Source organism: Myotis yumanensis, unplaced genomic scaffold, assembly GCF_028538775.1.
Source record: "Myotis yumanensis isolate MYYU_CA2020_CCGP unplaced genomic scaffold, mMyoYum1.0.hap1 SCAF_6, whole genome shotgun sequence".
NCBI lineage: Eukaryota > Metazoa > Chordata > Mammalia > Chiroptera > Vespertilionidae > Myotis > Myotis yumanensis.
The window spans coordinates 38,622,940-38,637,865 of NW_027223757.1; the positions used below are offsets into that span (position 1 = coordinate 38,622,940).

The following is a 14,926-nucleotide window of genomic DNA, read 5'->3' on the forward strand; positions in this document are numbered from 1 at the left end:
ATAATTCCTTGTTGTGGGACTGTTCTGTGCATTGTAGAATGTTTAGCATCCTTCCTAGCCTCTACTCGCTATATGCCTGGCCTCTACTCACTATATAACAGCGCCGCCTCTACAAGTTGTGACAACCAAAAATATCTGCAAATATTGCTAAATGTCTCCTGGGGGGCAAAGCCTGAGAAGAACCAATGATGTATTATGTATCCTATTCTTGTCAATTCCCTGTCTCTCCATTTTATAGCATATCAAAAGCAGATTCCAAGTAGACCACTGTGAGGGATATTTAGGCCTTCTGCCTATAACTTAATGTATAGGCTTTACCATGAAATATTTCATGTAAATAGATAATACCTTAATAATAAGGAATGATACGATTTAAATTTCAAAAAGCTACGAGCAGACTAGGTATAAAATAAAAATGACAAAATTATATTCTGGGGTTTAGTTGCTTAAATTAGAAGGAGGAGTTAAATAAATTTTTTTGAAATCTAGGTCTCTAAGTTAAGGACTCAATATTTTTGAGACAAGGATCTTTATCCCTGAATTATACACATATGATATACCAGCAATTTCACATTCAACTTCAAGGCCTACACTCACCCACCTAAACCCATATAAGGACCCCCCCGACACACAGGAAATCATGTTAACTATAGTTGGTGAGCATCTGTACTGTTTCCTGTGTTTAGCAATTATAAGTAAACTAGAGGCTCTCACAATCCTAATCGCTCACCTGCCTGCCTGCCTGCCTGGTTGCCCCCAACTGACTGCCCCCGCCGGCCTGGTCGCCTCTAACTGCCCCCCCCCCACCATCCTGGTCACCCCTCACGGCCCCCCGCCCCACCGGTCTGGTTGCTCCATGTAGCCTGCTGTTCAGTCGTTTGGTCATCCCTCACTAACCCCCTTGCTGGCCTAGTCGTAGGCAGCCATCTTGTGAGGGTGTGGTAGTCAATTTGCATATTACCTCTTTATTATATAGGACTAGAGGCCCAGTGCACGAATTTGTGCACAGGTGGGGTCCGGCCAGCCCACCCCAATGAGGGCCAATCAGGCTGGCTGGCGGGGGGAGAGAGGCCCCAGGAGGTTGGCCAGCTGGCTCGCCCCTGATCAGGGGGAGGGCAAGCATGGGGGAGGGGTCGCGGGCGGTTGGGAGGAGCCGATCGGGGCCCCAATCAGGCCAGTTGGCCTCCCCAGTGCGTGTCATAGCGACCGATTGTTCTGGTCATTCCGGTCTCTTGGCTTCTATATATATAGATGCTACTATGAAGGATCTTCTATATGTCTTTGTCTCACATATATACATATTGGTGTTGAGTACATATCTAGGATGGAATTATTGTGTAATAGGATATATGTATGTTCAGCATTAATAGATATTGGCAATCATCTTTCAAGAGTGGGTATACTGATTTGCACTCTCAACAGTAATGCATGAGAGTTTTAGTTGATCCATATCCTCCTCAGCTCTTGGTATGATCAGTTTTATTCATTTTAGACATTCTGTTTGTGTACTGGTATCTTATTATGATTTTAAATTTTATTTTCCTGCTGACTGAGATTAAATAACTTCTAACATGTTTCTGGACCACTTGGATATTTTCTTTGGTTTAGTGCCTGTTTACAGTTTTGCTTATTTTTCTATTAGGCTGTTTTTAAATATATATGTATATATGGGATTCTTTATATATTGTGAATATTTGCCTTTTGTGGAACATGCATTATGAATGTCATCTCTCTTTTTATTATTTTGAAAGATGTCTTTTAATCAGCAGAAATTCTTAACTTTAATAGAGCCTATTTAATCAACCTTTTTCTTTATGGTTAGTGTTTTTAGTTTAAGAAATATTGGCCTACCCAAAATCATAAATATATTCTCCTAGGCTTTTTTCTACAAGCTCTATTGTTCTACATGTCACATTTAGATCAACAATCCATCTAGAACTGACTTTTGTGAGTGGTGTGAAGTAGAAAATCCATATACATTTTTTCCCATAAGACTATTTTTCTTCACTGCTCTACATTGTTATCTTTGTTGTTATGGACTCAATACTTGAGTCTCTTCAAAATTCATGTGTTGAAGCCCTAAGTCTTATTGTGATGCTATTTGGAGATGAGGCCTTTGAGAGTTAACTAGGGTTAGATGAGATCATGAGGATAGAGATCTGGTCCAATGGGATAGAGCCCTTATAAGAAGAAACACCCAAGAACTAACTCTCTCTCTCTCTCTCTCTCTCTCTCTCTCTCTCTCTCCACACACACACACACTCACACACACACACACACACACACACACACACGGACACAGGGAGAAGGTGGCCATCTGCAACCCACAGAGAAAATCCAAACACCAACCCCAATGACCTTGATCTTGGACTTACATTCTTCAGAATTGTGAGAAAATAAATTTTGGTTATTTAAGCCATCCAGGCTATGGTATTTTGTTGTGATAACCCAAACTAATACATTTATCATAAATCAAGTATCTGTTTAGATTAGTTTCTGAAGTCCACTGCAATGATTTATATGTATATCCTTGTATCATTATTTCACTGCTTCTTTTTAATGCAATGGAAATCATTTATTATTGCTCATGTTTTCCGTAGGACAGATATTTGGGAGTGGTTTGGAGCACTTCTGGCTAAGGGCTGCTCATGAGGTTTCAGCCAAATGTCTTTTTTGGAAGTCATCTGAAGACTTATCTTGGGCTGGAGAATCCACTTCTAAATGGTTCAACCAAAGGCTATCAAGTTGGTGCTGGCTGTTGGTGGGAGGCCTCAGCCCCTGTCCACATGGGGCTCTTCACAGAACTGCTTGAGTTTCCTTAGGCTCCCCTGAGACTGAGCAATCTGAGAGAACTAGAAAGAAACTGCATTCACCTTCTATGGCAGCCTGAGAAGTTCATCCCCCAGACCATTCCTGATTCAATGTAGGAGGAGACCAGCAGGACAGCAGAACCACTGGGGGCCATCTTAGAAGCAGGCTACCATAATTTCATTTACCTGAAGTCCAAAAATAGGCAAAATAAACTATATTTCTTGGAGGGAGGGGCACTTAGGTGTTAAAACTGTATAAGAAAAGAAGGCAATGATTACCATAAAAGTGGTTACCTCTTTGAGGAAAGAAGCTGAGTTGACAAAGATCATTATTTGTAAAAGAATAGATTTATGTTTTTTCTGACATGTAATATATTTCATGATTACAGTTTCCTTTTTAAAATTTAAAACAAAAGAGAACTGACATGACAAACAGAAAGTATTATTTCTCTTTCATACCTCAAATATATACATATTAATTATTATATATATATATTGCATGGAATTTGTGCAGGAGTAGGCCTTCCTTCCCCCAGCTGCCGGCACTGGCTTCCCTCTGGCACCCAGGACCCTGGGCTTCCCTGGCAGCCCCGGCTTCATCTGGAAGGACTGCCGGTCTAATTAGCATATTACACCTTTATTATTATAGATGCTTTTTATTTCAGAGAAGAAAGGAGAGGGAGAGAGGGATAGAAACATCAATGATGAGAGAAAATCAAGGATCGGCTGCCTCCTGCACACTCCACACTGGGGATCAAGCCCTCAACCAGGGCATATGCCCTTGACTGGAATTGAACCCAGAACTCTTGAGTCAAACCAGCTAGGGCTATATTAATTATTTTTAAAGGCTAATTTAAAGTATGGTCAAAAGAGGAGTAACAACAGCATCAACAATTAACACTAATAGTAAAATAAAATTATTTAATTTTCAATTAATTGTTATAGTCTTATAATAATTACTAGAGGCCCAGTGCACAAAAATTTGTGCACTGGTGTGGGGGCGGGGGGGTGTCCCTCAGCCCCACTTGTGCCCTCTCACAGTCTGGAACCCCTCAGGAGATAACGACCTGCTGGCTTAGGCCCACTCCTGGGTGGCAGAGGGCAGGCCCAATCCCTAGATGCAGCCCCTGGTCGGGCTCAGAGCAGGGCCGACTGGGGAGTTGGGGCACCGCCCCCTGTCACACTCAAGGCAGGGTCGATGGGGAGGTTGCGGCGCCACCCCCTGTCATGCACAGAGCAGGGCCGATCAGGGGGTTGGGGCTCCATACCCTGTCACTCACAGAGCAGGGCCAATCAGGGGGTTGGGGCGCTGTCCCCTGTCACGCACAGAGCAGGGCCCATCAGGGGGGTTGGGGCACTGCCCCCTGTCACACGCAGGGCAGGGCTGATGGGGAGGTTGCGGCTCCACCCCGTTGCACACAGAGCAGGGCCCATGGGGGGGGGGGGGGGGTTGGGGCGTCGCACCCTGTCACACACAGAGCAGGGCCAGTCAGGGGGTTGGGGAGCTCCCCCCTATAGGCACAGAGCAGGGCCGATCAGGGGGTTGGGGCGCCTTCTCCTGTCACGAACAGAGCAGGGCAGATAGGGAGGTTGTGGCCCCACCCCCTGTCACACACAGAGCCGCAGGGCGATCAGGGGGTTTGGGCGCTGCCCCCTGTCATGCTGCTCCAGGGGTCAGGAGGCCTTGCGGCTCCGCTGATCCCGGGTTCGGGAGGCCTCTCGGCTCTGCTGATCCTGGTGCTGGGAGGCATATTACCCTTTTACTATATAGGATTGAGGCCTGGTACATGGGTGGGGGCCGGCTGGTTTGCCCTGAAGGGTGTCCTGGATCAGGGTGGGGGTCCCGCTTGGGTGCCTGACCAGCCTGGATGAGAGGATGATGGCTGTTTGCAGCTGGTCACACCCCCTTCAGGGTGGGGGTCCCCACTGGGGTGCCTGGCCAGTCTGGGTGAGGGGCTGAGGGCCGTTTTCAGGTTGGCGGGTGACTGAAGCTCCCAACCTTTCCTTTTTTTCTTTTTTTTTTAGTTCTGGGATTTATTTACCTTCTATGGTTGTCACTGGAACTGAGAGCTGGCTTTAGCTCTGAGGCTCGGCTCCAGCTCTGAGACCTCAGCTGCTGAAAGCAGGTATCTGGGTTTGTTTGGGTTCTATAATTGAAACACTGTTGCAACTCCAGCTCGGCCCGGCTAGCTGAAAGCATGGGATTTGTTTAGCTCAGGGGTGGGCAAACTTTTTGACTCGAGGGCCACAATGGGTTCTTAAACTGGACCGGAGGGCCGGAACAAAAGCATGGATGGAGTGTTTGTGTGAACTAATATAAATTCAAAGTAAACATCATTACATAAAAGGGTACGGTCTTTTTTTTTTTTAGTTTTATTCATTTCAAACGGGCCGGATCCGGCCTGCGGGCCGTAGTTTGCCCACAGCTGGTTTAGCTTCTATAATTGCAACATTGTTTCTTAGAGTGCAAACTCAGAGCCCAGCAGCAGCAGGCGGGGAACCTTGGCTTCCTCCTTCACTGGAGCAAGCAAGCCTCCTGTTTGCTTCAGCTGCCTGGCTGCTGGCCACCATCTTGGTTGGCAGTTAATTTGCATATTGCCCTGATTAGCCAATGGGAAGTGTGTCGGAGGTACGGTTAATTACCATGTCTGTCTATTATTAGATAGGATTGAGGTCTGGCAGTATAAATCTTCCAGTTTTGTTTTTCATTTTCTTCTATTTGTCTTGCCTATTCTTGCCTCTTTGCATCTCTATGTAAATTTTAGAAACAGCATTTTAATTTCCACAAAATTTTATGCTGAGATTTTTATAGCATTAAATTATGAATCAATTTAGAAAGAATCTGCCTTTTTAGGGTATTTAGTCTCCAATCCATAAACATGGTGTGTCCCTCCACTGATTTAGGTCTTCTTTTATTTCTCTCAGCAATGTTTATAGTTCTCTGTGTAACAATCTTGCACATATTTTTGTTAGATTTTTTTCCCCTCTGGATATTTGACAGTTTGATGATATTTTAAATGGAATTTGGCCCAGCTGGCATGGCTCAGTGGTTGAGCGCCAACCTATGAACCAGGAGGTCAAGGTTCGATTCCTGGTCAGGGCACATGCCCAGGTTATGAACTTGATCTTCATTGGGGGACATGCAGGAGGTGGCCAATCAATGATTCTCTCTCATCACTGATGTTTCAATCTCTCTCTTCCTTTCCCTTCCTCTCTACAATCAATTTTAAAATGTATACTTTTTAAAACAGCTTTTAAAAAATAAAATAAATGGAATTTGTAGATATTTTTAAGTTTTGCTTTTAATTTTTTTGTGATTGGTATATAGAAACATAATGGATTTGGGGGTATCAACTGTGTTAGAGATCTTGGTTAATGCACTCATTAAACGTAATAGGCATATCTCATTTTAGTGTGCTCCATTTTATTGTGCTTTGCAGATATGGCATTTTCATCAATATCTAGGCAAGACCCACCACTAGCAATACAGTATTTTTAATTTAAGATATGTACTTTTTAAATACATAATGCTATTGCACACTCAGAATACAGCATAGTATAAACTTTTATATGCACTGAGAAACCAAAAATTTCGTGTGACTTGCTTTATTACAATACTCATTTTAGTGTGGTGGTCTGGAACCAAACCCACAATATCTCTGATGTTTACCTATACATTGGTGGAGGAGGCATTCTGTTCTAAACAAAATGTCATTTCTACCTTTCAAACCTTATATTTTTTTGTTTCCTTTTCTTGCCTTATTACATTATCTATGTAATTGGACAAAATTAAATAGAAGTGGTGATAGTAGTCATCTTTATTTCATTCTTGATCTCAAGAGAAAAGTTTTCCATATTTAACATTAAGTATAATGTTTGTTGTAAGTTTTTTGTGGCTACTTTTTGTCATATTAAGGAAGTTTCATTCTATTCCTACTTTGCCAAAAGTTTTTTATTATTTATTTTGTTAAATTTTACCCAATTATGTTTCTGCATCTATTAAGAATATTGTATGAGGTTTTATTTTATTCAGTTAATGTGGTTAATTATATTGACTGATTTTTACATTTTAAGTCAACCTTGCATTCCTAAAAAAAAACTCCTAGTCATGATGTAATATCCTGTTGTACATATATCACTGGTTTTAGTTTGCTATGATTATGTTCACAATTTTTTAATCAGTGTTCATGATAAATAGAAGTTTACCATTTTAATGTAACCCAATTACATTAAGTTATTATTTTCCTTACGTCTAATGCCTTTGTCATGTGATGGGATCTTTTTTCCTTCAGTGTTTAGAATTTACTACTGAAGCTGTCTGGGTCTAGAATATTCTTTGTAAAAAATACTTAATTATTTAATTTCTTTAATAGATGTAGGACTATTCAAGTTTTCTATTTCTTCCTGTTCTTGTTTTGGTGAATTAAATTAGACATAATGTGACTTCTCTTTTGCAGAAATTCCCATAATTACTCGCAATGATCATTACTTATGTGTAACAAATGATTTGGTCTAATAACGTATGTGTGATATAATCTTTTTTATTCACTCACATTTCACATTTTTGGTACTCTTCATAAATTCTAACGCTATTATTTCAAGTTATTCACTCTTTCAGAGTAAAAATTAACAATCATTGAAAGCTGGCCTAAGTAGCATAAATCTTTCATCTTGGCTGCCATAACTACACACACAGCTGAGTTTGCTTTAAATATGCTCAATCGATTAACAAGTACATATTATGGCATATTAAAATAGATCCTTTCAAATCATAAAATCAGGTGGGAAATTCACCATACAAGTCATAAATCGTGATTTAATAAATGTAGGAAAATTACAGATTACCTAAACTAAATACATTTTTCAGACAAAGAAACTGAGGCTCACAAAGGCTAAGTGACTTCTCTAAGATTATACGACCAGTAAATGGCAGAGCTGACATTAACAACCCAGGCCTCCTGGTTCTTGCCCTAGCAATCTTTCCATTCAAACTACACATTCCATTTGGCATGAAGAATGACTAAGCATACTGAAATCTGGTCCACAATTCTTTAAGACCCCCTAATTATATAAAGAAAGATAAAACAGGAACCATGTCATAGTAAATAACATTTTTAGGCTTTTGTGTCTTTTTAATCACTTTGAATTTTAAATGACTATCTTCTAGCCTATATTGTGTTTCAGAACCCATTTCTCAACTGTACAAATACAGCAAGTCTTATCTGCCTAAAGACCTTCTGCTACTCCACTTTCCTCGCCTTTCTACCCACACCATGCACTGTCCAAATGCTGCTAAAATTATATTAACTTTCTAAAGTATAGCTGATTATATTCCAGCTATACTCTAAGTTCTTGGTGCTCAGGGATGATAATAATAGATACTGATATTATCTGGTGCAATGTGAAAAACATTCAGTAAATACGTAAGTGACTGAAAGACTGACATCGCATTTGGATAACCTGGTGGTTATAAGTGTGGATTAAGGAGACATCATGCCTAGGTTCACATACCAGCTCTGCCACTTATTACCCATGTGGCCTCTGGTACGTTGCTTAGCTGTTCTGGGTCTCAGTTCCTCAGATGTAAAACAAGGTGAATAACAGCACCCACACAGAGTTGTTAAAGAAAATAAAAAGTCAAATGAGATAATCTGTTTAAACAACACCTGCCTCATAATAAGTGCTCAAAAAATATTAGCTGTGATGAGATTATATCATTACTGTTAACTACTCTTGTCCTGCCATTCACCATCATTCCTCCTGTCCTTGTCCTAAATGACTTGGAAAACTCCAAATCTGAGGGTTCAGTGAACCTCTTCTTTGAGAAATGTATCTGCTACATAAATAGTAAATCATCCAAATCCCATTAACTCTAGGTAATTTTATTTAATAATCATATTTTAAAAGTTGGACATACAAATAAGTGGCAAAGCAATTTTGATTAAATCCTGTTTTCTCAATGGCTACTTGGAATACAGCATGCATATGCAAGCCCCAAGAATATTGAATAACAGATAAAATAAATAATGGTCATAATGCAAACCACATTCTGATTCCCATTTCCCTGCAAGTATGATTCCATGTAAGAATTATAAGAGCCAAAAAGTAACATGCTTATTAACTGTGGGTTACTCAGCTTTATACATAGAGCTTAGCAGATCACGTGAATGTTTCCACATTCTCAGCTAAGCTAATGGTTCCTTAGAGCCCCGTTCCTATAACCTCTTAAGAATTTCAAGATTTGCCTGAAAAAATATATCATATTTCCATGACCATGCCTGAACACATATTTGGAACGCTCACTGAAAGCAAACTATCCTGGAGGACAGGAAATGGTCATTGTTTTCAAAGAAAGGCAAGACGCTCCTGCACACAGGAAATCAAGCCGGTCTCATGGGCTTGATCTCATCTCCCTCCACACAAACCTGCATGTCCTGTGTGGGCCCTGCCCTGCACCTCACACGTAGGAACATGGTGGGGAATAAGAATACGATCACTTACCATTTAAGGTCAAAGACATTTTATTCAAAACTGCCACACAAATGCATCCAGAGGAATATATTCCCTCCTTCTTTCACATTTCATTTCATTTAAAAGTAATCAGGGACTTAGAGGGATTCTGGGCTTACAACAGGCAACTTGTAAGCCTCTGGGAAAACCTGTCCAAAGACTCAGATCTAAAATGTCGTTTCCTAGATACACTGTTTTCTGCAGCAGAGCTCGGTAAAACTTTCATTAGAAAGTTGCTGCATTTCATTTTTTCCTAGTGAAAAAGAAAATAATGACTCTGATAGTTTTATTGATTTTTATTTAATTCTTGGGAGCAAAATGCTATTATAGGGCAAGTCTGAGATTGAGATATAAAAATCCTGGTTCGAGTCCCAGCTGGTTACTTTGACCAGAGATCGACAAGGTGGGGAGACCCAAACCTGCCCAACCACTGCAGAGGACTGATGGCAGATCAATGGAGCCGAGCGCTATTTCACTTGTAAAGCAGCAAAGACCAATGTACTAGTAAAGGTCCTTATTTTGAATGTCTTTACTTCAAGAGTCAAACTTGCAGGGGAGTAGGGCAGGCCTAGTATTTTGATGGAGACTCACTATAATTCAGTTCACGCAGAAAAGCCCTTTACTGGCATAGTTCTCTTTGAATGAAGTCCCAAAGGCTTGGATTCATATTAAAATCTCTAATATGAGAAGAATTACAGCAAGGTTACAATATAATTAACCTGAGTTATCTTTCAAACTCTTGCTGATAGGTAGCCTGCCACTTCAGACTATGCTCATGCTGTGATTTTTAAAATTAGCAAAGAATGAGTTTTCATATTCATTCAAACTAAAAGAATAAGTGAATCTTTGCATAAAAAGGCGTCGGTTAATACTTTCAATTATTTTCTAATATTATTCTTATAACAGTGTTTTTTTAATGACTGCTCTGTATGGCAAAGCCTTATTCTGTCTACCTCCTAGAGTCTGCAAAAAAGTCTGTGATTCTTATTTAAGGATTATGATGAGTCCCTTCACTACTTGGAGAGTGAAAAAAAAAAGCAAAATCAGGGCTATTATCCTGTGTTTATAACAAGTCTATTACCATAGTAACAACTGTGATGTCACAAACCCAATACCAAGGGCCAAATTCTGTCTCTGAGTGGGGAAGGGCAGCTTAGCCTTGGAAATCGGGTAAAACCGGATGCAAACATGTGTGGCCAAAGGAGGGTCAATGCTTGTGGTGATCAACAGGGAGTTCCCCTTCTCTAAAGAAAAAGGGGGCAGGAACAGAAAAGCAGATCTGCAGGCACAGAAGTAAGCTACACCCACACTTCTGTATGCAGCTGTGCAAAAGGAGAGTGGCAATCCAAGAGCATGTGGTATCACCATGTTCCCAATCACGAGTATTCCACTGGGCCCACAGCCTGCCAAACGTGGATGGGGTCCAGTGGTCAGCCTGAGTACATGAAACACGCTCTGGAACCAGCGCCTGACCAGACAGAGCCCTCTGGTACCTCAGAGAAGCAGCAGCTTGCCTCGTGATGGAAATCACTTTCAAACCAAACTGGGGTTTCGCCCCTACTAGGCCACCCCAGTTCACAGAACCACTGATTCTCAGGGTGAGAGGACTCATCAGGTCTTCCAAAAGATATGGACTTTTAAAAACTAGCCTTTTGCAGGAATAAATTGTATCCCCTGTCACTGGGGAAGTAGCAGATTAATAAGTATTCTTGCTAGAAGCGCAACTCTATGTTAAAAAGTATTGGATTACGAGTCAGAAGACCTTAGCACTATACTCGTCTTGGCTCAAGTACTTAGAAATCATGTGACCTTGATAAAGCCATTTAACCAATTTGAGCTTCATTTTTTTATTTAATACTACCAAACATGCTAATTCCCAGGGTTACTGTAAAGATCAAATTAAATAAAATAGCAAGTATCAATGAGTTTCATAAACTGTAGAGGGTTTAATACATTTATTACTAACATTTTCACATGGCCAGTTCATGGTACCACAATAATTCGAACACTAATCATTATTTTCTTTCCAGGAATCCAAAGCACACATAGGATCCCCATCTTTCCTCTCCTGAGAGGTGGACACTTGCGTGATACAGTCAACTCTAAATTATTCGGGGGCTGATTATAGAGGGGCCTGTTGCTTCTAGACAATCTACCATTTCTTAGTTCCCCCTCAGGAATGCTGTGTTAACCTACAGATGGCTATAAAACTCTCAGTGCGAGTGCCTCGACTCTATTATCCTGAATAGCAACTCTGATAAAAGTTTTAGCAAAAGAAAGAATTGAAATGATTAACTAGACAGAAGTCTTTGGATAATTTGTGGACTTTACTTATCCACAGAGAATTACTCACATAACTGCCTGAGAGACTATGGTCAAGGTCAGACAGGTTGGGACTCATTCAACAACAAGGTAGCCTGTGCTGTCTTATATATGGGCAACAGGAATTTGAATAGTATTCATTTATTCAACAAATGTTGGTGGAACACCCACTATGTGTCAGAGCTCACCACATACCCTGAAAACCCCACTATTTCCTGGCCCTTGTTACTGTCCCTTATGCTATCCACAGAAGACTTTGGCAAAGCTCACAGCCTGACTCTTAGAAATGCTCTTCACCTTCCAGTTATCATGAGACTTTTACCAACCTTACCCTAATGCAAGGGTTACCAAACTATGTCCCTGGCCAAATCCTGCTCACTGCCTTTTTTAATATAAAGTTTTATTGGAACCCAGCCATGACCATCTGTTTATGTATCATCCATGGCCGCTCTCCTGCGACCACAGCAGAGTTCAGCAGTTGTGATAGGGACAGTACAACTCCAAAGCCCAAATTCCTACCTGGCCCTATATAGAAAAAGGTTGCTAAGCCCTGAATTAGATCATATGACTAAGTGAAAATTCAATTCTCCTGTACATTTCTGTTTAGGAACAAATAGCTTAGGTCCTTGAAAGCAGAGAACCTTTCTGTATCTTTGTCTTTTCCTATAGAGCCCAGGAGTAGGATCGAGTCGGGTTGAGAGCAGATACAGAAAATTAAACACGTCCTTCCCTACATTTTGCTTTGAACAGATGAGCGCCTTGGAGTCGCATGGAAGACAGCATAAAACCGCTGGTGTTGGGTTACTCTGGCTTGTAATTCCTCAGAGTTCCAACGTCTAAGACTTCCAAGCCTCAGTTTTTGGCCTCTATCCCTTTGCATATTTATTTCCTGATCTGATGTGGAATTAGAATTAAATAGGAGCTGTGTGCTTGAATTCCACGTGGCTGGCTCAGCAGGAAACTCCAGGGCAGGTTTTTTGGCATGCCAAACTCATGTTAGCCTCAGCTATGCTAATTTCTAAAGCTGTTTGCTTTTGCTCAAATAAATCTTAGAAGGGAATTTGCATTTGGATGCACACCTTTCATGCACAAATTATGTGCATGATAACTCTAGGGCCGACTGAAAACTGAAAAAAGGAAAAAATTAAATGGCTTTTGTTTGGCAGGCACCATGTTAAGGAGCTTTGCATACATTTTCTCAACTCAGGGACACAGCAAATCCCCTGGCATGGAACTGCGATCCCCATTTTACAGATGGGGAAACTGAGAAGAAGAGAGTTTATGTAATTAGTCCGTGTTCACAAAGCTGGTAAGCGACAATTTGAACCCAAGCTGCCTAAGTCTGAAAGCTGTGTTCTTTGCACTGAGTCGCACTGCCTTAATGATACCCTCATCACCATCATCACTCACCTAAGCCACTGGACATCCATTCAAGCATGAACCTTACATTTATAAAATTAGTCACCCTTCTTCTTTTCAGTTGGCCTATGCAAACTGGGTCTTGCAAAAAGCCATTTAACTTGTTCTTCAAAGTTCCTTCTTCTAAACCCACTTACAAAACAACCTAGATTACCCATCTCTGCCATAGAGTTCTTTCTAATTCCTAGAAAGGTCTTTGAGAGCCTCACAAAACTGCCCATTCCTTTAGAAACCCATAGAGGAGACCTGGCCTTCAAGACTACCAACCAGGCTTACTTCTTTTCTTGCTAACCAGTCAGTGTAGATCCTATTTTAAAAATTATTTTATTTTTATTTCAAACAGATGATTTCAGAGAAGGAAAATACGTTTTTGGAGCCAGTGGCAGAAAAAATTTATTGTAGGTTGAAAGTTTACAGCCTAGGCCAGTGGTCGGCAAACTCATTAGTCAACAGAGCCAAATATCAACAGCACAATGATTGAAATTTCTTTTGAGAGCCAAATTTTTTAAACTTAAACTATATAGGTAGGTACACTGTTATTAACTTAATTAGGGTACTCCTAAGGCTTAGGAAGAGCCACACTCAAGGGGCCAAAGAGCCGCATGTGGCTCGAGAGCCGCAGTTTGCCAACCACGGGCCTAGGCAATAGATTGGAGCTTTTGCTTAAAATAGCAATACTACTTTAAAGAATACATGCATTAACATTTCTTATCTATGAAGTTTCTAAAAGTTTTTCCAAAATTAACTCGAGCTTGATCATTATTTTTAAGATAGTTAAAACAACTTTCTATGAGTCATTATTGTTAGAAACCCCAGTAATGACTTACCTGCTGGTGGCTTTATGAAAGGTGGTGGAATTAATGGTACAATAATGGGCACATTGCCATGATCCTTTGACCCTGCAGGTGAGTCACTGAGTCCATTTCCTGTGGCAAGCCCCGAATAGCCTGTGCTTATATTGTATGGTGAAATAACACTGTCCTCGGGTAATTTTGGTTTTGGCAAAGAATTTTCTGTAAAAGAAAAGAAATCACATTCAACATGACAAAAGAACTTTATTTCCCTTATGACCGCATTTTCTCGAGTAAAATAGCTCTGTAGCAAAACATATTTTCCTAGCAAACCTTTAAACACTTTACCAGAACTCTACAAACCATCCAGGACCTGTTCAGGCTTGTTGCCATAAATTTCCAATGGGCTCCTTTATAATTTGCCCTGCTATGATAGCTAACATCCCAATTGCATCATGATGATGAATTTTAGCACTGTAAAAGCCCATAGAAAATTGAGAGGCAATTAACCTTTTCCATGTACAAAGTGATGTATAGCAGGCATTGCTCTCTGTCTACTGGGGGAAAGCTGAAAAAGTGCCCCACCCACCCAGCACTGTAACTAGGTCCCAGTGTATTATAAACTTGGTCCATAATATAATCAAAAGAAAAACAAATGATTAGGAACAAAACTGTTGTTGCACAGGATAGACCCATTAAATTAACTCATTAATATCAATTAAAAATGACCAAGAATGAAAATAAAGAAAACTTACAATAATATGAATTTTATAATTTGTGAATTTTATCTTTGCATGTCAATCATTTAAAAAACAAACAAACACCTTAACCATAGAAAACAACTTTGTCCCTTTAGTCGCATATCCTGGTACTCCTGTTCCACAGAGGGAAAGATTATTACCTAGACCAAGTATTTTATGAGATATTAGTTTATAAAATATGAACTCATAACTTGTATTTTTCATTTACAAGTGAAATTGATACTATTGCCATAACGTGATGTGTACAATTTCATAGAAAGCTTAACATAAAATTTGTCACGTACATTCAATTCCACATGCCTGCAGGACAGCT

General features: G+C 40.4%; 1 protein-coding gene across 1 annotated transcript in view; it reads right to left on the reverse strand.

Moving 5' to 3' along the window:
* Window positions 1-14,926, reverse strand: part of SOBP (sine oculis binding protein homolog) — a 161,869-nt gene that overhangs the window by 131,382 nt on the left and 15,561 nt on the right. The window contains exon 3 of the mRNA XM_070417986.1: window positions 13,889-14,074. Within this exon, the coding sequence (XP_070274087.1) occupies window positions 13,889-14,074 (186 nt within the window). The remainder of the gene's footprint in view (window positions 1-13,888; window positions 14,075-14,926) is intronic.